Source organism: Gorilla gorilla, chromosome 11, assembly GCF_029281585.2.
Source record: "Gorilla gorilla gorilla isolate KB3781 chromosome 11, NHGRI_mGorGor1-v2.1_pri, whole genome shotgun sequence".
Lineage (NCBI taxonomy): Eukaryota > Metazoa > Chordata > Mammalia > Primates > Hominidae > Gorilla > Gorilla gorilla.
The window spans coordinates 93462387-93489464 of NC_073235.2; the positions used below are offsets into that span (position 1 = coordinate 93462387).

At 40.1% G+C, this 27078-nt stretch overlaps 1 protein-coding gene and 1 long non-coding RNA gene across 4 annotated transcripts in view; both read right to left on the reverse strand.

Moving 5' to 3' along the window:
- Positions 1–4244: 4244 nt before the first annotated feature.
- LOC134756695 (uncharacterized) lies at positions 4245–9597 on the reverse strand. Its single transcript, XR_010129781.1, has 3 exons — positions 9361–9597; positions 7148–7253; positions 4245–5563 (listed from the first exon to the last, which is right to left on the reverse strand). It is a non-coding gene; the product is annotated as an uncharacterized lncRNA (long non-coding RNA).
- Positions 9598–11416: 1819 nt separating this feature from the next.
- STAT4 (signal transducer and activator of transcription 4) overlaps positions 11417–27078 on the reverse strand; it is a 120111-nt gene continuing 104449 nt past the window's right edge. For all 3 annotated transcript variants that reach the window (XM_019022833.3, XM_055379298.2, XM_055379297.2), the window contains 10 exons: positions 23218–23301; positions 21349–21447; positions 18313–18448; positions 16410–16459; positions 15763–15857; positions 15330–15466; positions 14797–14988; positions 13289–13355; positions 12811–12919; positions 11417–11705 (listed from right to left, as the gene is read on the reverse strand). In XM_019022833.3, the coding sequence (XP_018878378.1) occupies positions 11679–11705; positions 12811–12919; positions 13289–13355; positions 14797–14988; positions 15330–15466; positions 15763–15857; positions 16410–16459; positions 18313–18448; positions 21349–21447; positions 23218–23301 (996 nt within the window). In that variant the 3' untranslated portion in view covers positions 11417–11678. The remainder of the gene's footprint in view (positions 11706–12810; positions 12920–13288; positions 13356–14796; positions 14989–15329; positions 15467–15762; positions 15858–16409; positions 16460–18312; positions 18449–21348; positions 21448–23217; positions 23302–27078) is intronic.

Sequence of the window (27078 nt, forward strand, 5' to 3'; positions counted from 1 at the left end):
TCAATCAGAAGCAACAGGTAAGGTGAAATTTCCTATTTGCCACCCCTGAACTGGTGTACAGACAAAGGAGAGTCAAGGACAGTGAGGAATCCAGAAAATACTATTATATGATGAGTAACTGATGTGAAGTCACCGGAGTAACTCATAAGTTCACATGATGTTACAGTAGAAAGACTTAAGAACTACTCCACACTTCCCATTTGGAGGAACTGTATTTTGCTTGGAGAAAAGACAGTATCATTCCTATTCTTCACTCACTGTTTCTTTTATACCCAAATCATCCAGTTCTATTTACTTAGTTTATCTGCCTTGTTGCACAAAGCATTTTAAAGCAACTTATAGCAGAAATATCTACAATAACTAGATAAAGAATACAGTACAGCCTGCAAACCAGGGCAAAAAGATATCAGTTATGTAGTTTTCATTATATGAAACTGAAACTAAGAAGGCTCTCCTGATCAATGATTTTCAATAATGGCCACATTATTCCCTGCTCTGTTATTTCCCCACCTTGCAGCAGATGTGGCATTGTGATATTTAGAGTCTAGGCCGCAAGAGGCCTTACACACTCCGCTCTCAAAACCCTGCCCAGCCTCCATGAGAAGTCCGGCTAGCTTGCAGGAGCATGAGAGACCACACAGACCACAGTTGAATCATAGTAGTTGTTCAAGTTTAGACCTCAGATTTATGAGAGAACCCAGGCAAGATAAAGTGGGGGCCTGACCCAGGTGAACTGAACTCCCCAGCATACCCTAGACTCACAAGCACTGATAAATGGTTGATGTTTTACCAAAGTTTTGGGAATAGTTTCGTCTGTTATGCAGCAATAGATCACTCATAAAGAATTTATGAAATGAAGCAAAACATCCTACAACTGAATTCTAAAACAAGTAAGTGGAACTTAATTAAGTGGAACAGGTCCATTGCCCTTCCCAACCATGGGAATTTCCCCTGGAGTCTCTCATCCTTAAGGAATACTTTATCTGTGTCCTTACCACATTCCTATTAAAAAAAACTTACTGGCTCTGTGCTTTCTTTACAGCCTTGATCTATTTCAAAATGACAGCTACAAATCTGATGAACCAATCTATAGTAATATGTTTTAACTTTCCCTCTCCTTCCAGCTACCATTTTGCATTTCAGCTATATTGCCCCAATGTTTCTAATAATGTTATAAGCTAAATATCTGATAGTAGGAATTTCTAAAAATTCCAGTCAATGCCTCTTCACCTCTCCTCCTTTCTGTAAGGCTTGCTATTATACTGTGAATGTCACTTCATCAGTGTAAACTGTATTTGTTCATCTGTAATATAATAGAATTGAAATAAAAGATTTCTATCATATCTTGTAGTTCTCTGGATTTGGGTTTTCTACAGTCACTTACCTGTCTTGGTGTGTGTATTTTCTTTCCAGTTAATAAGTACAAGAGGCCTCCTACATAGCAGCCGGTTAAAATGCAGGGATGCATATCACGGTTTGAACAAAACTGCAATATGTACACGACATATTTCATCCCAATATGGAGGAAAGCTATGAATACTTTTAGGAAAATGGCCATATGCAAGCAAGCTGTGTTCTTTACATGAAGGAAAAATAACACATCGACCAGAATTATATTGACGATTATAATGTAGGGAACACAATCTTTTTTTGGAAGTTTTTATAATATTCTTGAACTTACAGAAATCTGCTATAAGGAAGTGATCAGATATAGATGAAAGATTTATGCAGAATGATGTTCATAGCAGCTTCATTAGTAACAGTGAAAAATCAGAAACTGAATTTTCCAACTGACAGTTAAAGCACAATTCATATAGTAGAATATCAAAGTTAGGCTCTCAAAGACTATTTAATTTCACATTGGAAAATATCCACGTATAAAATTAAATGAAAATGACGGAAAGAAAACATAGACAGTATTATCCTATTATTGTAATAATATATAGAAATGTAAATAAATGGAAACAGAGAGGGAGAAAGGAAAAATATTCTAAAATGTTAATGTGTCTGGGTAGTAAGTTATGTCTATGTAATTTATTTTCAGTGTTTACCATAAGCACTATCACATTCGCGGTCAAAAACCGCTCAGGAACGCTTTGGAGCCCTAGCTTTCCGAACGCAGGTAGAGCAGCCCGGGCCCGCCCACGCCCCTGGCTTTGCGCGGTGCAGTTTGAACCGCTTCGGAAACAGCTGGCCCGGCGCGTGCGGCGGGAGGGACGCGAGTGCTCGGAAGAGCCGCCCCACGTGCTTTCGGGGAAACTGCCCGGGAGCGAGAAGGACTGGGATTGAGAGGAAACCGAAAAGCGAAAGTTAGAGCCTGCGGGAGCAGTACGCAGGCGCAGCGGGGCTTTCCGGCAGCCCGCTTCCTCCCAACAGTTTCCCCCTGGCGGCGGGCGCACTGCTGGCACGCTCGCCCTGGGGCTGCAGATCGGCTTGCGGGACGGGGTCCCAGAGAGGCCGGTCCACGCGGCCCGCACGCGCGAGTGTTAGCTCTGCACACGACGGAAGGCGGAGGCGCGGGTGGCTGCCATTTCACCTTAGAGGGAGGGAGGGAAACGTGTCCTGATTTCTGCACCTAAGGTGCTGGAAACCTTACCCTTGCACTTCCACCGTTTCTTTCCTTGTCTTGAAAAGGTCTCTTTTACCCGCTTCACTTCGCTATCTACACAGTTTGCACTTGCACTAACTCAGATCTTGTCCTGTCTGGTAAGCTGTGACCCTCAGCCAGCCTGGGTAGCTGCCCTTGAACCAGAGGTTGGGGTCTGGCAGTTTCTATAGGCGTCCTTAGGCTCGGTCTGCAAGGGGCTTCCCTCTTTCTTCTGGGGTCTTCTCGCCCCCATGCCTTCTCAGTTGTGGTGATTATACCAGAAGGAACGTGGGAGAAGTATAATGGAGAATGCTTAGTCACTGGACAATGATTTCGAAAGTTCGGCTGGCCGAGGAAACAACAGTTTTGTGTAATGTCTGTGACTTACTCAATGGTTCTAGGAGGCACGAGACTGAGTTTCTTTGGGCTCTGCTCGCCTACTCTTAAGGGGCTCTACCTTCTTAGGGTGAACTCGGCACCCACCTAGAACCTCCAGTGTGTGAAAGGGCCTACCTACCTCATTGGGCCCCAACCTCCAGCCTCTTGTGAGAGTGACGACCAGCCCCAAAATGGCTGCACACAAACAAGACCCTAAGGTACAGAGTCCTACTATGCAAATAGACGTTTATTTTCCCCTGTTAGAACAACACAGGACCAGCTATGTAATTTGCAGGGAGGGCCCGTTGCAAAATGAAAATGTGGGGTCCCTTACTCAAAATGAATGAAGAATTTCAAGAAGGCAACAGGAGAGCATGAAGCCAAGCGTGGAGCCCTTCTGAGTGCCTGCCCTGTGGAAGCCAGACCTAGGTGGGGAATTTGGGGGCATTTCTTGTATAGCAACCTTGTTCGATGTTCACTTAAATGAAGAAACAAATTTTATAACACCACTCACCTGTTTAAAAGCCTCTACTGGCTTCGATTTGCAATAAGAATCCAGGGCCCGCCAATTTGGGCTCACCTACCCCTCTTACTCATCTTATCTCACCCCATACTTCACTAGGCTCCCCTCAATCCCCTTAGCCTCTTTCTGTTCCTCGGATACCCCCAGTTTTTACCTGCCTGAGCCCTATGCATACATACACTGGTCTTTTGGGATGCTGTTTTCCTGACTGTGTTCATGGACTGCCTCCTTCCCATTCTCTAGGTCTCAGTTCAGTCATCATCTCAAAGACACCCTCATTGATTGCTTCTTCCAGTGACTGTATCACACTTGCAATCCTCATAACACTTGTTAAACCTATCCCTGTTTATTATTTGTCTGTTTTCATCTCTCCTCGCCAGCGTGTAAGTTCACAAGAGGAGGGAGTTTGTTCTGTGTTAACAGCCTTTTCCATCCAGTATTCCATGAGACAATTCCGTCTAATCCCCCAGGGTATCTATGTGTGTAATGAATTCCCTGCTCTCCTGTATATCTAGAATGTCACTGTATGCCATCCCTGGGAGAACTGAGAAAATCGTCAAGCAAATCACTTTCTGTGTCTTGTGGTTCAGAAACCCTGGTTAAGCAAAGCAATGCCTGATACAGGCATTTTCAAATATTTCAAAAATATTTTTTGAATGAATAAATGAACGTCACTGACCAACACTGAGATCAGGAATCACAGGTTAATTCAGCCATTCAGATCTCAGCACTGGCTCTAAGACCTATCGAGCCACAATTGAGGGGGGAAGAGAATAATGAGCATGCATAGCGCAAAAATCTTCCCTAAAGGATTTTTAATGAGAGCTCTACTCCTTCACACCGTTTCCAACCTCTCCCCTCTCTCTGCCCTCTCTGGACGGCAGAGTTCTTTCCGTTTGCAGCAGTCTATCAGTCTGTGAGATGTCTAAGAAGATGACTGTCAAGCCTGACATAAGAGTGTTGTGGAGGACTTTTTTTTTTTTGAGTCGGAGTCTTGCTCTGTCGCCCAGCCTGTAGTGCAGTGGTGCCATCTCGGCTAACTGCAAGCTCTGCCTCCTGGGTTCATGCCATTCTTTGTGGAGGACTTTTACTAGGGGCAGAAGTAGTAATGCCCTTGAGTGTAATGGAGAGTTTAGGGGAAATTTCAGGAACACTTGGTTCATCTATGAGTAGGTAGATGTCTAGGATGTTAGGCATGCATGAGATAATACCTAGCATCAAAGGGAAGTTAGAGTGAGCTTATAAACTGTAATTCTAGACAATGTCTATTGGAAGTTCAGGGTGAGGTAGGGAGGAAGTCCTCTCTGTGTGATCAAAAGCAAGTGTGTTTTGGTTAATCAGGATGAAGCATAACATTGGGGGCTGTTTCATGATTTTAGAGTTTGGAGCTGTTAGGAAGAGAATTTCAGCTTAGTTTTGCAGGCAGCCCAAGGAGCAAAGGAAAGGAAGGAACTAATGACTGTTCTCGATGTGTCCAAACACCAAATCATTAATAAATATTTATTCAGGGCCAGATTGTACTAGATTCCAGGGATATAAGTGTGAGCAGGGCTGTCTTGGTCCGTGTACATACAGAGCTTGCTTAGAGTCTATTGAGGAAAATAGATGATATCATTTACACCAAAGGAGATAAGCACTGTGCTGGGGATGTAGAGGATGCTATGGAGGAAGCGTGGCATGACCTGAGCCATGCGCACACATGCGTGTGTGTGTGTGTGTGTATGCATGTGTGTGTGTTTGTCAGGAAGGCTTTCCAGAGCCTGAAGAATGCGTAAACATTATCCAGGTGCAGGGATATATGGGATGGGGTTGGAGAATTGAGAGGATGTGGCAGGGGAAACAGAGAGAACATGGGCCATCAAAGAAACTGAAAGTAGTTCAGTCAGTCTTGTGTGCAGATGTTCTGGTGGATAAGGAGCTGTTGGGGAGGAGTGAAGAGAGATGAGTTGAAGACTAAGAGGGGGCTAAATAATACGTGACTTTGGAAAGATCTGTTGCGAATTGTGGTCTTTATCCAAAGCTGGGATTCTTAACTAGTTTTTGTGACATGGACCTCTTTGGCAGTCTGATGACACCTGTAAGTTTTTCAGAAAATAATGTTTTTAGTTGAATAAGATAAGATGCATAAGATTCAAAAGAAAACCAATTACATTGAAATACTGATATCGAGCCAACTTTGTGATATATTAAAACCAACTTTGTGATATAGTAATATAAATGATTCTTTTTTTTTCTTTTTTTTGAGACAGAGTCTCACTCTGTCACCCAGGCTGGAGTGAAGTGGCATGAGCACGGTTGGCTGCAGCCAAGACCTCCTGGGCGATCCTCTCACCTCAGCCTCCAGAGTAGCTGGGACCACAGGTGCATACCACCACACCTGGCTAATTTAAAAAAAAATTATATATATATCTATATATATATATATATATATTCTGAGTAGAGATGGGGGTCTCCTTGTGTTTCCTGGACTGGTCTCAAACCCTGAGGCTCAAGTGATCCTCCCACCTCAGCCTCCTAAAGTGTTGGAATTACAGGCATGAGCCACTGCACCTAGCCATGCACTTATTTACTAATGGCATTAAATAATAGGATTTAGCAGTGGGTCCAATTAATGCAATTTCAAAATTGTGCTTAGCATAAACAATATTTTGAGATGACTTTAATAATTATAATATGATATAAATGTGGTATGGGTTATGGTTTGCTGCCCATATAATTGAAGGAAATTAACTGTAGTTAGAAGTTAGTGGAAGTAAAACTGTAACTTTTGCCATCTAAATTCATGAGCCCTTTGAATTCTGTCCATACACCCCAGACAAGAACTGCTAATGCAGAGCATCATGAGCCATTCAAAAATTTTAAGTAGGGAGTGAAATTATCCAATTTAAGTAGAGCCCTCTGTCTACATATGAAGCTGCATGAAATTGTTTTTTTATATTTACTGTAAGGAAAGAGAGAATGTCCTTCCCCATGTTTTTATGGCATCCTCTTTGTGAGTGCTCTTGTAGAAATCTTCTGTCTTATAGTGGTGGTTATACAACTATATGAGTTTGTCAGAATTCATAGGCTGACACATCCAAAAGGGTGAATTTTACTGTATGTAAATTATATGCCAATAAACCAGACTTTAAAAAGTGCATCAATAAAATCAATAAATGTTCCTGGTCAATTTGAAAAAAAAGATATCTTTACTCTGTGTCAGAAATTGGAGTGTGTGTGCACAGAGGCCAAATGCTAAGCGTGGACTGTCTGTCTACAGCTAGAGCAGAATACTGGGATGGCTTGACTTTTAATTCTGTTTCTTTTACTGTGGAGAGTTGCATGGGCCTCCCAAACTGCATGAGGTAAAGAAAAATCCCTTGAATTTGCCAGAGGTATATTCATTCTTTATGATTCTTTGGTGGGGTGGGGTTCTTGCCACCTTAGATTTTGATGAAATTCATTGGCTAGTTGCCTTCTTTCAGCATTTATTACAGATGAAGGCGTTGATAATCAGAACAATTAGTTAAAGTGATTCTTTAAAATAAATTTGAAAAGTCATTAGCAAAATATGTATCTGTGATTGATCTGGGATGGGTGAAAGGAGAGGTGAAAATGTGATTAATATTTTGAAACTAAGAAAACCATGTGCCTTCCCTACTCATTGCTTCCTCTCTCACCATGTGATCTCTGCATATCCCAGCTTCCCTTCCCCTTCCTCCATAAGTGGAATCAGCCTAAGGCCTTCATCAGATGCAGGTACCAGTGCCATGCTTCTTGTAGAGCCTGCAGAACCATAAGCAAAATAAAGCTCTATTGTTTATAAATTACCTAGCTTTGGGTATTCCTTTAGAGTAAGACAACACAGACTAAGACAGAAAATTGGTACTGAGGACTGGGGGTTGCATTAAGGATACTTGCAAATGTGAAAGTGGCTTGAAACTGAGTAACGGGCAGAGGTTTGGAAGAGTTTGGAGGACTCAGAAGAAGTTTGGAACTTCTTTTTTTCTTTTTTTTCAGACGGAGTCTCGCTCTGTTGCCAGGCTGGAGTGCAGTGGCACGATTTTGGCTCACTGCAACCTCTGCCTCCTGGATTCAAGTGATCCTCCTGCCTCAGACTCCCAAGACTGAGACTATAGCTGTGCGCCACCACGCCTGGCTAATTTTTGTATTTTTTAGTAGAGACAGGGTTTCACCATGTTGGCCAGGATAGTCTCGATCTCCTGACCTCGTGATGCACCCGTCTCGGCCTCCCAAAGTGCTGGGATTACAGGTGTGAGCCACCGTGCCTGGTTGGAACTTCTTAGAGATTGATTTAGTGGTTGTGACCAAAATGCTGATAGAAATATAGACAATAAAGGTCATGCTGAGGAAGTCTCAGATGGAAATGAAGAACTTATTGAAAACTGGAGCAAAGGTCACCCTTGTTAAACAGTAGCAAAGAACTTGGCTGCATTGTGTCTAGGCCCTATGGCTTTATAGAAGGCTGAACTTAAGAATGATGACCTAGGGTATCTGGCAGAAGAAATTGCTAAGCAACAAAGTACTCAAGAAGTGGTGTGGCTACTTTTAAAAGCCTATGCTAAATTATGGGGGCTAAGGAATGACTAGAAAGTGGAATTTATAATTAAAAGGGAAGCAAAGTGTAAAAATTTGGAAATTTCATAGCCTGGCCATGTGATAGAGAAGGAAAGAGCATTTGTAGGCAAGGAATCCAAGAGTTTGAGGAATCTGAGGGTGCTACAGAGCAACCATTGCTAAAGAGATTAGTGTGACTAAACCAGAGCCAAGTGTTACTAGTCAAGACGATGAGAAAAAGGCCCTGAAGGCATTTCAGAAATCTTTGAGGCTGACCCCTCCATCATAGGCCCAGAATCCTAGGATGACAGAATGGTTTGGGTAGAGGACAGGCCTAGAGACTGCTCCCCTGTGACCAGTCTGCTGCTTCCTGTATCCCCACCACTCCAGATGGCACAGCCATGGCTCACATGGCCTCAGTGGCCCCAGGTGTGAGTCATGTCACAGCTCTGGAGGGCATAAGCCATAATCCTTGCTGGTGTCTACACAGTATTAAGTCTGCAGGTGCCCAGAATGCAAAAGTCATGGAGGCTTGGCAGCTTCCACTTAGATTTCGCAGGATGTATTGGAAAGCCTGGATGCCCAGGCAGAAGTCTGCTGCGGGGGCAGAGCCAACACAGAGTGTCCTCCCTGGGGTAATGCCTAGTGGAGCCATGGGATTGGGGCTGCTGCTGCAAGGACCCAAGAATTATAGTCATCAGCAGTGTGCAGCCTCAGCCTGGAAAACCCATGGGCATTCAACTCCAACCTGTGAGAGCAGCCAGTGGCCTTGGGAGTAGGGCTGCTTGAGACTGTGGGAGTCCACTCCTCATACCAGTGTACCCAGGATGCAAGACATGCAGTCAAGGATTATTTTGGAGCTTTAAAATTTAACATCTGTCCTGCTGGGTTTTGGACTTGATGTGGACTGTTACTCCTTTTTTTTGGAATGATTTCTCCCTTTTGGGATGGGACTGTTTATCCAATACATGTACCACCATTGTATCTTGGAAGGAAACAACTTGTTTTTGATTTCACAGTTAATTCGCCTTGAGTCTCAGATGGGACTTTGGATTTTGAAGTTGATGCTGGAACAAGTTAAGACTTTTGGAACTATTGAGAAGGGATGATTATAGTTTGCAGCATGAAGAAGACATGAGTTTTGGGGGGCCAGGGGAGGAATGCTATGGTTTGGATGTTTGTCTCCCCAAATCACATGTTGAAATTTGATCCCAATGTTAGAGGTGAGACCTAGTGGCAGGTGTTTGAGTCAGAGGGTGGACTTATGAATAGATTAATACCCTCCTATGGTGCAGGGCATGAATAAAATTCTTACTCTGTTGGTTCTTTTAAGAGCTGGTTGTTATAAAGAGCCTGGCACCTCCCCACTCTCTCTCTTGCTTCGCTTCTTGCCATGTGATCTCTACATACACCGGCTTCCCTTTACCTTCTGCCATGAGTAGAAGCAGCCTAAGGGCCTCACATGCAGATGCAGGTTCCATGCTTCTTGTGCACTCTGCAAAACCAAATAAATCTCTTTATGAATTACCCAGCCTCGGGTACCTTTATAGCAACACAAAATGAAATAAGACACCCCCACAAAAATGATTTTTGGAGTACAAGATTCACAATCTTGAGAAATAACTCTTAACTCTGGGGTCAATAATTTAGTTTTGATTTTCTGAATCTAAATAAAAATAGCCACTTATTGAACTTTTATAATGTGGCCATTGTCCATATTATGGAAAATGAACTACAGATGTCCTTCATTTTCTACCCCCAAATAACAATGATGACTGTGATCACATAGAAAACCTTGGCATTCTGCTACCAGGCTCTAAATTGACAAGTTTTTAAAACTTCTGTGAAATAGGTAGGAGTCCATTGTACTTTTGATAAATTCCAGGGAGCAAAGAGCTTCTGCAATCTATTTTGTCTAAATCCAATTGTTTAAGAGCACTTCCTGGTAGGAAATTACTTCTTTAAAGATAAAACTGTAATAGTCATGCTCCAGTTTAAATTATTTCATCCAATTCTGCTGCCAGTTGATACACGTGTCAGGCAAATTTTAGAAAACCGGGTTTTGTGGAGAGAAGTAGAGACTGGGAGGATGCACCTCCAGTTAGATGCACCCTTCCATCAAACAGATGCCTCCACCCTAAAAGCATTTAGGCGCTCACAAAGGAGTAAAGGAACTGGCCTTGGGGCAGGTGGAGAGTTTGTTCCATAGGAATAATCTAGGAGCCAGTTGGGCACATGTGGGTGGGATGAGATTGCTCAGATGGAATCTCTCTAAGGGAAAGGGCAGGTTATAGTAAAAGCTTTTTTTCCTTTGAACTCTTTTCCATCAAACATTAGCCTCTGCCTATTTGGTTTGCCTGGAGGACAGGAGGTGGGCAGAAGGAATGAAATAAGAGCCCTTCAGAGGGGGCTGCCATCTCTGACTCTGCAGTCAGGGCTCATCTTGAAGCCTGGTTCTGGATTTTTCTGCAGCTGGCATGGCAGATGCCTCAGTAGCCTTACTTCCTCAACGGATTCAGCAGCATCCCCAGGGCTCAGCAGGCATAGAGAGCTCTCCAGGTCTTGAGCACTGGAGAGCTCCATGCTATTACTAAGGACAGCAGCTGGGCAATGGCACCACTAAACTTCCAGTAGGGGTGAGGCAAGGACCAAAATAGACTTGCAATTCACATACATTACTATCCAGGAAACCAACTACCCTTCCTCTTTACTAGAGAAAATTGAAGGAATGGAACATCTCATCCTAAACCTCTTTCCCCAGTCTCAGGTTGGATTCTTAGGACCAGAGAGACTATTAAAGCTGGGAAAGATCATAGAACCCACATAGTCTTACCAGAGATGAAGAATGAGCAACCTATGAATAAAATCAATTACCCAAGGCCAGAGTTGTTATTCTCCTAGTCCTCATTTCATCCTCCTAGTCCTCATGAGTTTTTTTTAAATTATTATTTTTTTAACCCATGTGTCTGCTTACAATACCTGTAAAATCAGTGCAGTTTGCCCAAGATACCACCAGGAATGACTCTGGATCCCTCCTCCTTTGGAACCAGCAGCTGTTGAACCCCATAGTTGGAATAACGTTGACATGGCACTAAGGAGGCTTCATAATTCAACCCTGGATGCCCCGTGAATTTCTGCTAATGTCCCATCACGACTTTCCTCTTGGATCTACTGTGATCACCATGCCTGCTAGCGTTCATCATACTGATTGGCTTATTTGGCTTTTCCCTCACGCCTTCTTGCTGAGGTGTAGGTGTGACTTTATTATTCTTGACCTACCCTGAAACATTAACACTTACATCTTCTAGCTAAAATCATAGTAACACCAGAGAGACAAAATCAGAAATAAACCAAACACAGGCAAGCGAGTCTTCTGTTAATATTGTTATTAACACTGGTTTCTTAAAGTTGTCTTATCTTGCAAGTTTATCTGAAGCTTTGGTTTCAAGCATTTCAGTCACAACACTCCCAATTGGGGAGTGCCACGGGAGTGTGAAGAGAGCTTCAGATGTCAAACATTTCCTAGAACCTGGTATTTACAAAGCTGAAGAAATAAAATGTGGTTATTGGGCAAAGAACAGTCTTTAAACTTTTTCATTTGCTTCCTTTCTTGGTGTGTCAGAGTTTATCCTGTCATTCAGCAGAATAAGGAGACTTCATCTAAAATTAAAAATGAAAATAATCTTTGAGGAAACTACTGGTTTTCAAATCAATCACTATTTCTTGTGCAAATAAACGTCCTCTTTTCTACAAATTACTCCATAATTTTTCTATTACCTAGTTAAAATACTTAAACTAAGTATTTGCAAAAGTAATTGGGGTTGATCAGTCTAAAATAAAAGGTACCTTTCAAGGAGACAGAAAAGTGTTTTAAGAAAAAGGCCTGTTTATCCACCAAAAACATAATGAGGAAATGGGTGCAAAATGTAGCAAATGTTCAGTTAGACATAAATAACTTGACGATTTAAGGGAACTAACATTAGAATAAGCTATCAAAGGAAAGTGAATTTTTCATCTATGGAAATCTTCAAGAGAAGGACTAAAAGCCAGCCAGATAAAAATTTTTTGAGGCTTAGGGTCTCTCCAAGTTTCTATTATATTATTCTGATGTATGTTCACTTTCATGTAAATTGGGGGTTTGAACCCATTGACAGTATTGGTGGATAAGAGCAAATAGCATGCATCCCAAATAACATTATTGCATTAAAGATTATGACTCATTTCTCAAAAAGGACAGCATTATTATGCCATTGACTGTTATTCATATATTATTGATGAGGCTCCGGGTTCTAGAAATGCAAGTCACAATCAAGAAAAATTGCAATTTGTGATGTTTGCACTGTTAAGATAGCAAACTGGGTTTACTAGATAGTAAGTAACTAGTAAACTAGATAGTATACTAGGTTTATAAATATTGACCAATAAATGCTGTTTGCTAAAGTAGAGAGTGGTGGGGAGTGAGGGGGCCCATGGTGCAAGTAGGGATAGTGTGCTTGAGTAGGGTATAGGAATATTTTGCCCTCTGGTGGTTTCTGGTGGAAAGAACGTAAAGCAGTTTAAGTAAGTGAAGGTGTCTGCTTTCAATACCCATAATATCAGCAACACGCAGGACCATCCAGACACCTTTTGTGTTATGCTCATGAATTTGTTCCAATAAATGTGTTTTCTCCCTACCCAGGCAGTATTTCAGCCCCTTTGATTCACACACCACCTTTGCATCATTGGAAACACCTTTGACCAGCAATGGAAAATAAAGGGAACATACTGCAGTTTCAATTGTTGTGGGACTCAGGTTTTCTCTCAACACCGCATACACACTTGGAGACATGGGAAGAAGGTCTGATGGAGAATGTGGCTCCGTTGAATCACTTCGGCTTAAAGAGATAACAAGGTCAATATGGACAAGGATTAAAAAATAATAATAGCTCATGGTGACTTACTATGTCAGGAACTCATTTCTAGGGCTTCATCTATTTGTGACACTGAGTTATCTAATTCATCATTTCATATCAGAACACTCAACTTACTGTGGCATATATGGCATATAAAAGGGGAATTTTATAATTTTAGGCACAATAGATTGTGGTAAGTGTGCCCTGAAGGCTAGCTTTATGTATTAAAGGAAATGGGACATTGCACATTACAATGCTTTGTTCTCAGTTATGTGTACTCTGCTCTACCTTTAAATCTCCTATAGGAAAGCTTTTTATAAAAATATTTCACATGTGACTAACATTACTCACATTGTTGAGATGGGGATAAAAACAGAAGGAACATAACCTTTGTCACCCCTTTCTGTTGGTCTTGAAACTGGAAAACAAAAAGGCACAATGTTGGGGAAAAAAATGTCAATATTATCAATAAAACTGGGGAAAAAAGAGTCTAGAAAAATATTAACAATGATAAGAGGAAGAGAGATAACGCAGTTGTTCGGTGATACACAAAAATGTTTTGTTAAATAGGGGACACAATCTTTTAGATAAGCATAAAATGTGCAAGAAGAGAAAAACAAATCTCTTGGCAGGCCTAATCTGACTTTACATATTAATGCCTCTAAACTGTGTGGGAAAAATTGAGAATCAACTCTATTACCTGTTTTCTACGTTTCATTTATGTTTGATTATAAGGACTGATTGAGTCATGTTTTGGGAGATATAATAACCCAGTTCTTTTCATTAAAATTGACACCAATCAGAATCTTATGATTGCAAACGTTCTTGAAGTACAGACGTCAGTGTTCCCAAAAGTATCATTGTACTATAGTAACAGTCATGTGCAAACCTCACCTTGGAAAAATTCCCCAAACTTCTCTGGTATACCATGTTGAACTAGTATTTGTTCCAATTTTCCAACCCTAATTTGTTGCATTGATATTTGTTATTTCATTTTTATCAGTTGTTGAAAGTCACTGAAAAGCCACAGATTTGTTTGATTTTATTTTCTTTTGTATTTCTGTTTATTTCAGAGGGCATGAAGTCAGGTGGTTGCAAGTCTGTGAGTGACAACTGTAGGATATTCTACATGATGGTGCCAAAGATTTAGTGCTATAGATGAAGATTTTTATGGATTGTATACACTTTCATTAAAAAAACAGAATGGTGAACGTACCTTAAAATTGCATAGTAATTTAACAAATTTTCTTTTATGTATTCAACAAATATTTACTGAATGCCTGTTTTAGCCAGACATTGCTCTAGGTCCTAGGATACAACCAGGAAAGGTAGGCTGGGAGTGTGGGGGAGGGAGAGGATGAAGCAGAGATCCACAGGTCCCCTCCCTGGCAAATGAACAAATACCCTGAGTTGTAAGACTACAGTAAGGTTAAAAATATAAAACTTATAAACCCTGGGGTTCCTTTGCAATATACAGGCTTGTTTTACTATTAAAAGCTTCTCATCATTACCCCCTCTTTCTTTTCCTTTCCCTCAGTCATAGACATGAAGCCTGCACCACTTCTGTCTTACAAAGGAGAAAACTGAAGCTCTCCAAGTGGCTATGAGAGGCCCCCATGGCCATGGTGAAGTTTAGTTACAGCTGCTTATTACTCTGCTAGTGTTAGAAAGCCCAGCGGTCCCTTTTCAGGAACTGCCGACATACCACTTCATTTCTAAGGCTTTGACCTCCACATGCCCTTAGATCTTACAGAAATCAGAGTAAACAAGAAGGGGAACTTCATTTACTTTGCTCCAATATGAGGTTATTTTCCAAAATCTTAAGGAAAAAAAAAAACAAACAAACAGAAAAACCTAACCTTCGCAAGGCTGAGAGCTGTAGTGTTTACCGAAGGCTTTGTCTTTGGGAATGTCAGGATATAGGTACTTCAGAGGGTTTTCAGGAATGTTTTCAGCCATAATAACTTTGTAGTCTCGCAGGATGTCAGCGAATGGCAGAGCAGACAACCGGCCTTTATTGTAGGGTTCTACAGAGTGGAATCTCACTTCCCCTTGAAAAACAGAAATTGGAGAAATATACAGGTTCCTGTACACATTCCTTGTGACTATTTCTTCCCTGCCCACATTATCTTCATGCCACTGGAGTGACTTGTCAGTTCATGTCACTTCAATGTCAGACCTTCTGCTGTCTGGACAGTATAGATTGTGCATATGATAGACTTTTTTGGAATTCATAGGTACCCTGTTCTGAGACAACTGCAACTACTAATATTCAAGCCCACTGAATACATCACAAACAGATCAACACACCATACACTTCCAAAAACTGAAATCCCAGTAACCAAATTTAAGAAAACTAATTTCACATGAATAAACATTAGTGAGTATATACCACTTTCAGAATGGTCCACCCAGGTGAAAGTTATTCCTCCGAGATGGCTTTCACTGAATCTTAATAAAAAGGTGCCAGGCATTTTATCCTTTAGCAACAGCCGTTCCTTCTCTTTGCTAACAAAGCCCATGACATACCTAAAAATAGAACATGCATGATTTCATCTGATCATTATTGGATTTTCACTTATTGCATTTACAAAGAGCATTTACAAAGACCTAAAGTTTGTTTTGAGTGTAATCAAAAGTCATTCTTACCTGAAATACTCATATATAGATTAATATACATAGTGCTACTCCACAAAGAATAAGAAATTGCAACTATTTTTTTCTATGGTACTAAACATGCTTAAGAGAAAAAGAAAGAAGAAAACCAATAACAACAGAAAAAAGAACATAATTAACTCATATGAAAAATATAGCCTATAACTTACCCATCAATCCAAAGGGGAAGAATGTGTTTCTTAATTAGATCCAATATTGCTTCAAGCCATGTCCAAAAGGTAAATGATTTACCAGGTAAATGTTCCTACAGGAATAGACAAGCACATTAAGACAATGATTATTTAAATAATAATGTTGATATAATAATTTAAGTTCAATTTTTCACCAAAATATTATCTTTACACTGGACAACACCTTAATTTCTTTAAAAAATATTCTTGGCCTGGTGTGGTGGCTCACGCCTGTAATCCCAGCACTTTGGGAGGCCGAGGCGGGCAGATTATGAGGTCAGGAGATTGAGACCATCCTGACTAACATGGTGAAACCCCATCTCTACTAAAAATATGAAAAAATTAGCCGGGCGTGGTGGCGGGTGCCTGTAGTCCCAGCTAATCAGGAGGCTGAGGCAGGAGAATGGCATGAACCCGGGAGGCAGAGCTTGCAGTGAGCCGAGATTGCGCCACTGCACTCCAGCCTGGGTGACAGAGCAAGACTCTATCTCAAAAAAAAAAAAAAAAAAAAAAAAAAAAAATTCTCATCTGGGAAATTATCAAAACCCCAGGTAGTAATATAGACTTAGAAAGGAACATTGTATTAAAAAAATGTATCTAAATGATGTTTCCCCGACTGTTTGTACCTTGCAGAACTTGGCCCAGGTGAGGTGACCATCACTGTAGCTAGATTGGACTGAAATGAAAGAAAAGAATGAGATTTTTCACTGGACAATGAGATGCTTCATTTTTGTGCTCAATTTAGATATTTTGCCTCTTCCCTTTCAAGCATTTCTTAAGCACTTGATATGGGTTTGCAATGTACTGAGTGCTAGGTACAGTACAAATACAAGACATCATCCTTGCTCCTAAGAAATTTATTATCTAGAAAATAAGCTTTTTGGTGGAGGAGCTAACAATGGCTTTAGAAAGCAGGTGGGTATCTAGGATATGTATGGGTAGAATATAAATTGTCAGAGGAGATGAAGGAGGCCACTCCAGAGAGCAAGAGTAATGATGGACATGGACAAGTCTCATGTTGGAGACAGGAAGAGCTGCCTAATGTCGGTAAATGAACATTATAAAACAAATTTGTGTAAGTTAGGTATAGCTAGATTACCAGGAATGTTGCCTATTAAGATGGAAAGAATGGACTAGAAATCTATTAGATAGTAGCCATTGGCTGTTTTGATCCAGAGCAGTGAAAGGATGCAAGAGTTTCCATCTAAATTTTTAAGGACATTATACTCATAAGAATAATTTGATAAAGGTCTGAAAGGATATGGTTTCTATCTATACTACATGTTTAAAAGCTTTAGTCGGCCGGGCGCGGTGGCTCACACCTGTAATCCCAGCACTTTGGGAGGCCGAGGTGGGCGGATCACGAGGTCAGGAGATCGAGACCACGGTGAAACCCCATCTCTACTAAAAATACAAAAAATTAGCCGGGAGCAGTGGCGGGCGCCTGTAGTCCCAGCTACTCGGGAGGCTGAGGCAGGAGAATGGCGTGAACCCGGGAGGCGGAGCTTGCAGTGAGCCGAGATTGCACCACTGCACTCCAGCCTGGGCGACAGAGCGAGACTCCGTCTCAAAAAAAAAAAAAAAAAAAAAAAGCTTTAGTCACTCTAACAAATGTTTATTGAATGCTATTGCTGCTTATGAATTAAATAAGGATCAAAACATGTATTTCCACTAAGTAAATTTTGTGATATTTTCCAAAGTCCTAATGTATTTAGGTACCTATTGATCCAAGAGTAGATGCAAGTGGCAAGCATCCCAGCACCATGTGAGTCAAGCTTAAATCACACATGATTCTACATCTGCACAAATGGATCTTTGGCCCTAATTTAACTAGAAATGCATATAGATCTAATTTTAACTCTTTTTTTGGTTTTAAATATGTTAAACCCCGACTTGTCAAAATACAGATCTCTTAGAGACTTTTTAGAAAATGTTTGGATTATAGTTGGCACATGTAGTACCAGTGACTCTATTTTGCAAACTTTAGAAATCTCAGTCAAAGCTGAAACTTTCTTGGTATGCAGAATTAAGTATTGCCCAGGTGGTTTAAAACTTCTATTACATTTCCTAGACCTAGTGAAGGAATCAGTCATTTTCCAGTTGGTTAATGTCAATTGAGACATTCATATGAACGATCATATGAGGCACCATTAAGGGTTCACCTCATATTTAGTGGAAATATACCCTGGAGACTGGGGTGGGGAATAGACAAGGAGAGGCTTTAGACCTGGACAGGTCTGGCCTGCGGCTTGGTACTGCTGTGTACTAGCCATGCAGCCGTGGCAAGTCACTTGACTTCTGCACTCCAATCCAGTCATTTATAAAATTGGTAGAATAAGCTGAGCCTTGCAGGACTTTCCTGAGAATTAAAAATAATATAACACTTAGCTCTGTGCCTGGCAATATAGTAGGCATTGAATAAATTATGATTATCATCTTTATTAGTAGTAGTAGTAATAGCGTCCTGGTTATTTAAAATGCCTGAGGGCCAAAAACAGAGGCATATCCTCTCTATCTACCAGCTCTCACCTGTAAGCTTCTCTGCCAGCATATTGAGTTGATCTGAATTAAGGCCACGACCAACGTACGATGAAAACTGCCAGCTCATCACCTCCAGTAGTTGACTCAACGTGGCAGGTGGAGGATTATTAAAGAAAACCAAGTTCTGAAATAGAGTCAAGAAGATAATTTGTTAATTATCTTACAGTGGGTAGCTAGTGAGGTGTGAGCAGGGCAAGACAGGTCTCCCCCTCTCCCCACACACATACTAGGAGTGTTGGGTGACCATTAGGTGATAGTCAGCAGTTGTTAACTGTTTCTCTAAAGTCATAATTGGCCGCAGCTGGTGCCAGGGAACAAGCGTGTCCTAATAGAAAACACCTAAAACTGTTCAGCAGCTTCCCAGTATGATCTCAGGAGTGGGGAGAAGTAACAAGACCTCTGAAGAATGCCAACCCCAAATCAAGAGGTCAAGCTGCACACTTGGCTTCTCAAGTTGCCCGCTTGGCCCTCTTCCAAGTTGTACTTTCCTTTCCTTCCTTTTCTTACTGTTCTAAAGCTTTTTAATAAACTTTCAATTCCTGCTCGGAAGCTTGCCTTGGTCACTCCTTCTGTCCTATACTCCTCAGTTGAATTCTTTCTTCTGAGGAGGCAAGAATTGAGGTTGCTGCAGATCCATACATATTCGCCACCAGTAACAATTACACTTATGACACTGTAATTCAATATATAGGATTCCTAATTTAAAGTCTTTTGGCCAACCTAAGTAAACATAAAATATCATCTCATCTCTGTTGTTCTTAAGACTGATGTGGTCTTTTCCTAAAAGTCTCCTTGTTCTTTGAGTATAATATAATCAGGGCTCCATCTTTCTTCAGAAGCATCACTTGACATCTCTTTAACTTTTCCGTATCAGTCTACTCATGCAAGTACTTAACAGTCCAAAAAGTAATTTGACAGATACTCTTCTAAAACAATATTCATCCTAAACAAAACTTATATCATATTATTTAATTGGTTTATCGTGGGGTTGGCACAAGTTTTACCTTGACCAGACCAATCATCCCAAAGTGCTAGAAATGGTAAAGTCCCAGGCTAGGGAAGGTGACCCTACAATATTATGACTAACCTCATATACCTATTTTATGGACACCATAGTAGTCTTTTCTTATTTGCTCTACATAATTAAAAACAAAAACAAAAACAGAGAAATGATCTCGCTCTGTTGCTCAAGCTGGACTTAAACTCCTGGGCTCAAGAAACTCTCTTGCCTCAACCTCTCAAGTAGCTGAAACTACAGGTGTGCACCATTGTGCCCAGCTAAATAAGAGAATATTCTGTGTGATCGACTACAAACGAGATTGTGCCAGAAACTGGGTCAACAATAGTGAAACATAAGACTCTGTCCCAGATTACTGGAAAACAGATGTGTGAAACTCAAGAAACGTGTTTCAAGAAGAGGAAAGGAAGAATTCAGAAATCCAGTGCGGTGCCTGGAGAAGGCCGTTGTGAACAAGAGCTAAACTGGGCTTAGATTAATCAAGAAAAAGAACCAATTCAAGAGATTTCAGAAGGTGGGAATGAAAGAGGACACAGCATCCAACAAGGAATGGGCAATAGGAAGAGGAGGAATGAAGAGAAAGAATTTCTAGGGCGATGTTTTTTTGTGAACCTGAGAATGGTGCCTGGAAAAGTGACCAGAAAGCACAGAATACAATCAAGGCCTAAGGGCTTAGGTTTCAAAGCAGGATAGAATTAAGAGGAGAAACCAGGATTAGTTGTTTAGACTGGTTCTGTAACTAGGCTGTGAATCTGTGTTTTAGGAGCTGTATATTACCTATAGCTCTAGATTCTCATCCTAGAGTCATGTAAATTTGAGATGATGGGTGTGATGACTTTGGTGCCTTTCTTACAGAAGGAGGTTGCTGAAGAAAGCTAAGTGCAGCACTGCTCTGTGAGGCTGGAGGACAGAGAAGTATCCCATCACTCCTTCTACTCCCTGGAGTTGGAAGAAAGCTGAACATGTGTAGATCTAATGGGGATCAGCATTTAATCTCAGGGACATTGGCTGTCCTTCGCCTTAAAGATCAGGCGATTTCTCTGGTAAGTTCTGCTCTTTTTGGGGCACCCTGCACAGTCTTCCTCTCTGCAATTAATTTGTCTCAGATGCTAGGGCACTTGAGGAGGAGAAGGAGTAGGCCTGAGTCATTTTCCTCGTTGTTTCCTTATTAGAACATTGAATCAAAGGGAAAGAACACTAACAGCTGATTCATTATGACTTGTTCTTACTACTGGGATCTAAAGTAGAAGAATTCTTCCCTTTGGAGGGAACATTTGCTTTGAATTAAGAAGAAATGTTGTTATTTACATCTGACCTATTTTCTCTAGACCTTAGTGGTTTCCAGGACAACACACTGAGGTTTTGAAGGAGGGGTGCAAGGGGAAGTGCTGACTCATCTTTTTTGCCACTCCGTTCCCTGGTTGTCTTATAAGAAGAGCATCTATTCACTGCTTGCTTTGTGACTTGAGGCCAATTTTGGGTCAGTGTCACAACGACCAGATAACATTAAAACCCAGCTTGAGCCTAGGATGGATGAAATCTGTAATCCACTTGAAAATGTGCACTGTCAGAATACAATTAGGCAAGATTGATGAATATTCTACTTACTTACTTGGAAACCAATTCTCTACCTTTGTAGAAGAGACTGCATGGACAAGGTGAGACCAGAGCAGCTGGGGAGGTAAGAAGTTTCCTTCAGCTTAGTTAACAGACTCATAGGATGGCCCTGGAACTCTCTGGTATGCACATAGTTGGGAGCTGACCAGACCCTCAGAAATAACAAATCCCTGTTACTTTTGCTAGCAGAACTCTCTCAGGGTCCACATATATCAGAACATACTACTTTAAATATGACATGAGAGGAAACATACAACTAGAAATACTAGAAATAAAGCAACTCTCACCCCACACCCCACTGGCACACACATGTTTTGATGCAGATGTGTTTGTTGGCAATAAAACAAATCGAATAGCATTAAAGAAGTTGAGGTAGAAATAGAGTCTACCTGGGAATCGTTGGTTGACACGTTGTACCAAATGATGGATGCCCAAGCATTAGGTAACTGACTGACATTGGAAATCATCACCACAGGCAATGAGCTGGTCTGGTTTGGGGGGAAAAAAGCGTAGTTATTACACGTAGTCCCACCTTACATTGATCTTATGCTTGACCCTCGCCTCTAAAGGGCCAATCTCAAGCCAGCCCCACACCTCCAGTCCTGATGTCCATGGTGCCCTGGTCACTGAAATGACTTGTGAAGGCCATGGAACTTTCTGAGCGTGCATGAGTAAGGGCACAGAGAGGAAAGAGCAGGAATCCTTTCAGAGTGCTCAGTCAGGCAGCTTCCCAGTATCTCCCCTGACATCACGGACACATTTATACTTTTTAAACGTCACCCACTGTCTAAAGTGCAATATATTAGAGAGTCTACTGAATTAGCAACAATCTTCTCTATAAGTTAAATACAAGAATCTATTTTAAGTTTATCTCTGGAATGAATCGGTACCTTCAAATTATGACCTAACACCTAATTAACATAAACACTGGAAGTGGGAGGTTTCTATTGTAAAAATAGGAGAGATAAGCTATGGGAGATAGAGCCGTCTGTGCTATTGTTACAGAACTTAACTCAATTTAGTACTCTTGGTTCTGTGGTTTTCTACTTTATGAAATAAACAGGCTTTTACAAATTAGCTTGGGAAACCAATCAACTTACAGTACTCTTTTCCCAATAACTGACATCAGATTCCTGTAGATGGTAAAATACCCATTTGAGGAACTTTAACAACTCATAAAAACAGAGGTTTAGGGAAAGGAGGTGAGGAAGGAATCTATGAAAGCTTTTGCAAACATATTACCATCATTAAGATAAAAGAGCAAAGGCAGAATTCTAAAACAATATACTCCACAATAGGATCATATTCAGGTTGTGTGAGATTGTGTTTGTTCATTCATGCACTGATTCATTCATGGTGTCCTGCCTTCAAGGAGCGCATAGTCAATTCATGTTCAATTTAATTCCAAAAGTTTCTTTATTCTTTCTTTGAGTTTAGTGGTGATTGTTTTATGAGGATCAAAGCAACATACTGTAATGTTCCTATTATTTGTCTTTGCTCATTATGTTAGAGAAATCTTCCTTCTGTGAGTTTTTATGTACAAGTTAAATTTTTGAAAATATATTACTACAAAAAAAAGAAAATATATCACTACATGACATAAGTTCAAGGATACTTATTTCTCTTTAGGCTTTCCACTGAGTGTTCATGACTCAGGAAATCCCAGAAAACAAACAAACAACAACTTGAGCAACAAATTATTTAATGTATATAAAGTTCATAATACTCTTGAGCTTTTTATTTTATTTTATTTTTTATTTATTTATTTTTTTGAGACTGGTTCTCACTCTGTCACCCAGGCTGGAGTGCAGTGGCATGATCAGCACTCACTGCAGCCTCCACCTCCTGGGCTCAATCAATCCTCCTGCCTCTGCCTCCTGAGTATCTGGGACTACAGGCACATGCCACCACACCCAGCAAATTTTTGTATTTTTAGTAGAGATGGGGGTTTTTACCCTGTTGCCCAGGCTGGTCTCAAATTCCGGGGCTCAAGCAATCCACCCACCTTGGCCTACCAAAGTGCTGGGATTACAGGTGTGAGCCACTGCACCCAGCTACCCACAAGCTTTTATCATATATATTTAACCAAAATATTATGTTAACTAGTGAATATTTGACATATTGACTTTCTAAATTAAAACAAAAGTAATGAATACAGAATGTACTAAAACCTAGAAAAGACCGAGCTTACATCTATTAATGCTGACCGATTTTTGCAAATGCCATTAGTAAATAGTGTATGTTCTTGAAACACCTACCTCCAAATCTATGGTCAGGCCATAGAGGCAGATCTGTGTTTCAAACGTTATGGAATGAAGTTCTTCAGTCACCATGTGACAGCCCTAAGGAAGACAGAAATAAATTGTTACCTCACAAATGCATACTCACTATCGAATAGATGACTTGTTTCTATATAAATTAATATATTTATTAATAAATTAATTAAGTAAATACCCCCAAACAGTCTCTATTATTGAACATTCCCTCTTATTGTTTTAAAAGTTATATACAGTTTGGAAAATCTTCATTTCCCCAAACAGAATGATTTTAAGTCTTCAAAACAAGATAATTTCTGGCTTTAAAAATTCTGGCATAGTTTTTTTTCAGTTGAAATTTAGACAAGTTTTTCCTTATTTTAATATTTGAAAATTGGTTCTTTTGATTTACCAAATGTTAATAAAAGCAATCCATATATGCATAGGTATACAGATACAAGTCTTAGTGTCACAACGAATCTGTTCAAAAAGAATGCAAGACCTCCTTCTGGTTTAAAATGGTAGGTGGAGTACATGCATTTTCCTCTGTTCCCTCCAGACACTCCAATAAGGTAATAGCTGGAGTTTTATTCACTTTCCAATAAAGTAAAACTGTAATCTAGATCCCTGAGTGAAAGGTAGGGGAGTGTAGAGTGAGGGTAGAAGAAAGAACCCAGGGGTTGAAAGCACTGAGCTCCCTGAGGCTGCAGAAAAGAAGACTGCAGACCAGGATGTGCTGTAAGAGCCCCAGCTCAGGCAGTGAGGTCTCCACCCCTCCAGACCTGGGCACAGGAGGGAGGTTTGCTCTTTGGAGTGGATGAGTCAGAGGGATTACAGAGGCTCTCTACATTCTGGGAACAAGGTCAAGCTGCAGTCAGGGGTTAGGTGCTGTGTGTGCTAAAGAGTGGAAGGTCCTGTTAAAGTTTACGGTTAAGCCCATGCTTGCCCCTTCTCCAACATCTAGAGCCAGGCTTAAAAGCTCCTGGAAAGGTATCTGGGAAGTTTGCCAGACCAGGTGAGGTAACATACAGCTACTGCCTTCTATACCCCAACAAACCTTTGAAACAGCCAGATTCTAATAATCACCCTAAGTCTACAGTTCTCAACACGCACATAGAATTTTCAGGCTGTTTTTTAATGCCCTTCTCTTCATTATTAACAGCAAGCTAATGATCATCAGGCATTTGACAAAGACTTTCACATGAAATAAGAATGCAAAAACAAAAAACTCAGAGGAAAAGCAAAAAGTAAAAATAAATAAATAAATAAAAGAATAAAAAAACAGTGAAAAAAGTCTACTGTATTCAGCTCAGTTTATTCAATAAATATATGGCATGTTGAAGGCGCAGATCAACCGTTTGTAATGGGAAGATAGTGCTTAGATACTGATTTGAACAAACCAACTGTCAAATGGCCTTTTTTGAGCCAATGGAGGAATCTGAACAAAAAATAGGATTTTATTAAGGAAGCATTTTTAAAAAAATTATTATTTTGGTTTTTGCGATAAGGGTATTGTGGTTAGGTTTAAACATTTCTTATATTCTAAAGATACCTGCTGAAGTATCTATATTATACTGTACTATCTAGAATTTGAGAACTCCAGGAAAAATGTATGTATAGGTGAAAAATAGGTTAAATAAGATAGGCAAAATATTAATCATTGTTGAAGTTAGGTGATGCTTAAATTTATTCATTGTATTCTCTTTTTTTCTTTTTTGAGACGCAGTTTTGCTCTTGTTGCCCAGGCTGGAGTGCAGTGGCACGATCTCGGCTCACTGCAACCTCCGCCTCCTGGGTTCAAGTGATTCTCCTGCCTCAGCCTTCTGAGTAGCTGGGATTACAGGCATGCGCCACCATGCCTGGCTAATTTTGTATTTTTAGTAGAGATGGGGTTTCTCCATGTTGGTCAAGCTGGGCTCGAACTCCCGACCTCAGGTGATCCACCCGCCTTGGCCTCCCAAAGTGCTGGGATTACAGGCGTGAGCCACTGCGCCCGGCCGTATTCTCTATTTCTGTATATATTTGAAAATGCACATTAAAACACTTTTTAAAAACTATGTAAAACAAAGATTACATCAGTGTAACAAGAATAGAATATTATTGTAAGAAACATTCTGAAAATAATAAAGAACCACTTAAAATATAATAAGAGAAATAGACAAGTCAGTAAAAAGATTGGACATAAAGTAGAGGAAATTTCCCAGAATGTAAAACAAACAAAAAAATCCCACAAAGATGTCAAAAATAGAATAGAAAAGATAGCAAATAAAGAATTAATACATGAACTGCAACAACAAACTAACACAAGTTCTGGAAAGAGAACAGAGAAAATGGAGTAGAGGAAATGTCAAAGACATAAACAAATTGTAATTCTTATATACCACTTATGCAATTGTTACAATCACTTTGGAGAACAATTCCTCAGTATCTAGAAAAGTAGAAGATGCACATTACCTATACGTAACAATTCTTGTTGAATCATCTGATTCTGACTCATCTGCTACCAAATATATATAGGTCAAAGATTTTTTGCACTCATTAAAAAAAAAAGACATGTAGAAGAATGTTAATTGAAGAATGTTTATAGTAGAACTGCTTAGAATGCTAAAATGATTCATCAATAGGAGAATAGCTAGCTATACTGTGTATATTTATAGAGCAAAAAACTATACAGCGTTGGAATAAATGATCCACAGCAACATGAATCAACATAGGAATGAGTCTCAGAAAATATTTTGTTGAGCAAGAAAAGCAAGTTGTGATAAAATATATACATAAGGATGCCATTTATGTAAAATCTAAATTTATAATACAGAATAATATAAAGTATATAGAAACATATTCATTCATAGAAAAAGTATAAAGGCATTCTTGAAAACAATAAACATCAAAATTCAAGGCAATGGTTATTGGGAGGTGGGTGGGTACAGAGAGGAAAAGGATTAAAGGCGGGGAGGGGGGGTGGGGGTACCAGGTGTCTTCAACTATATTTGCAAAGTTTGAATTTTTAAGCTATTTGATGGGTGTTCATGCTATTATTCTTTATGTTTTTACATGTTTTCAATAGTCTATAAAAATGAATAATACAACAAAACTTCTCAAAGTAAAGGACATGAGTGTTCAAATTGGAAGGACCCATGAATGGCTGGCACAATAAATAAATGAAGGGCCACACCAAAACTCATTGCTATAAAATTGCAGGAAACCAGTTTAAAAGTTTCAGGAGTGCAGAAATAAAAAGGCATTTATAAATGATTAAGAATCAGAATACAAGATAAGTAGAAGACAATGGAAAAGTGCTTTAAGAATTTGGAGGAAAAATGATTTCTAACCCAGAATTCTATATCCAGCCAAACTATCAGTCAACTATGGATGGGAAAGACTTTTTCATATATGCAAGTCCTCTGGAAATTTGGCTCCCTAGTACTTTTTCTCTGGAAACTACTGAAAGAGTCTCTCTAATAAAAAGGAGACAGTAACCTAAGAAAGAGGAAGACATGAACCCAGCCAGGAGAAGGGGGTGGGACTCCCTAGGATAATGGTGAAAGGGAGTTTCAAAAACAAGTGAACAAAACAATAAACAAAAAACAACTACCCCACAATTGCACAATAGGATCAGAGGGCAAGTAGCCAGGACTGGAGCCAGAAGATGGAGGGCTCCCAGAGCGATGTTGCCAAGAAAAAAGGAAGAAAGGAACTCATAGATGGACATGTTTGACCAAATTGTAAGGAGCTTTCTAGTTCTGATGGAAAGTCTGGGGCTTAATTAGTGACAAGTACGTAAATTAATCAAATAAAAAACTCAGGGAAACTATTAAATCCAGAGAAAACTAAAAGTAATACAAGAATGGAAATACAATCATA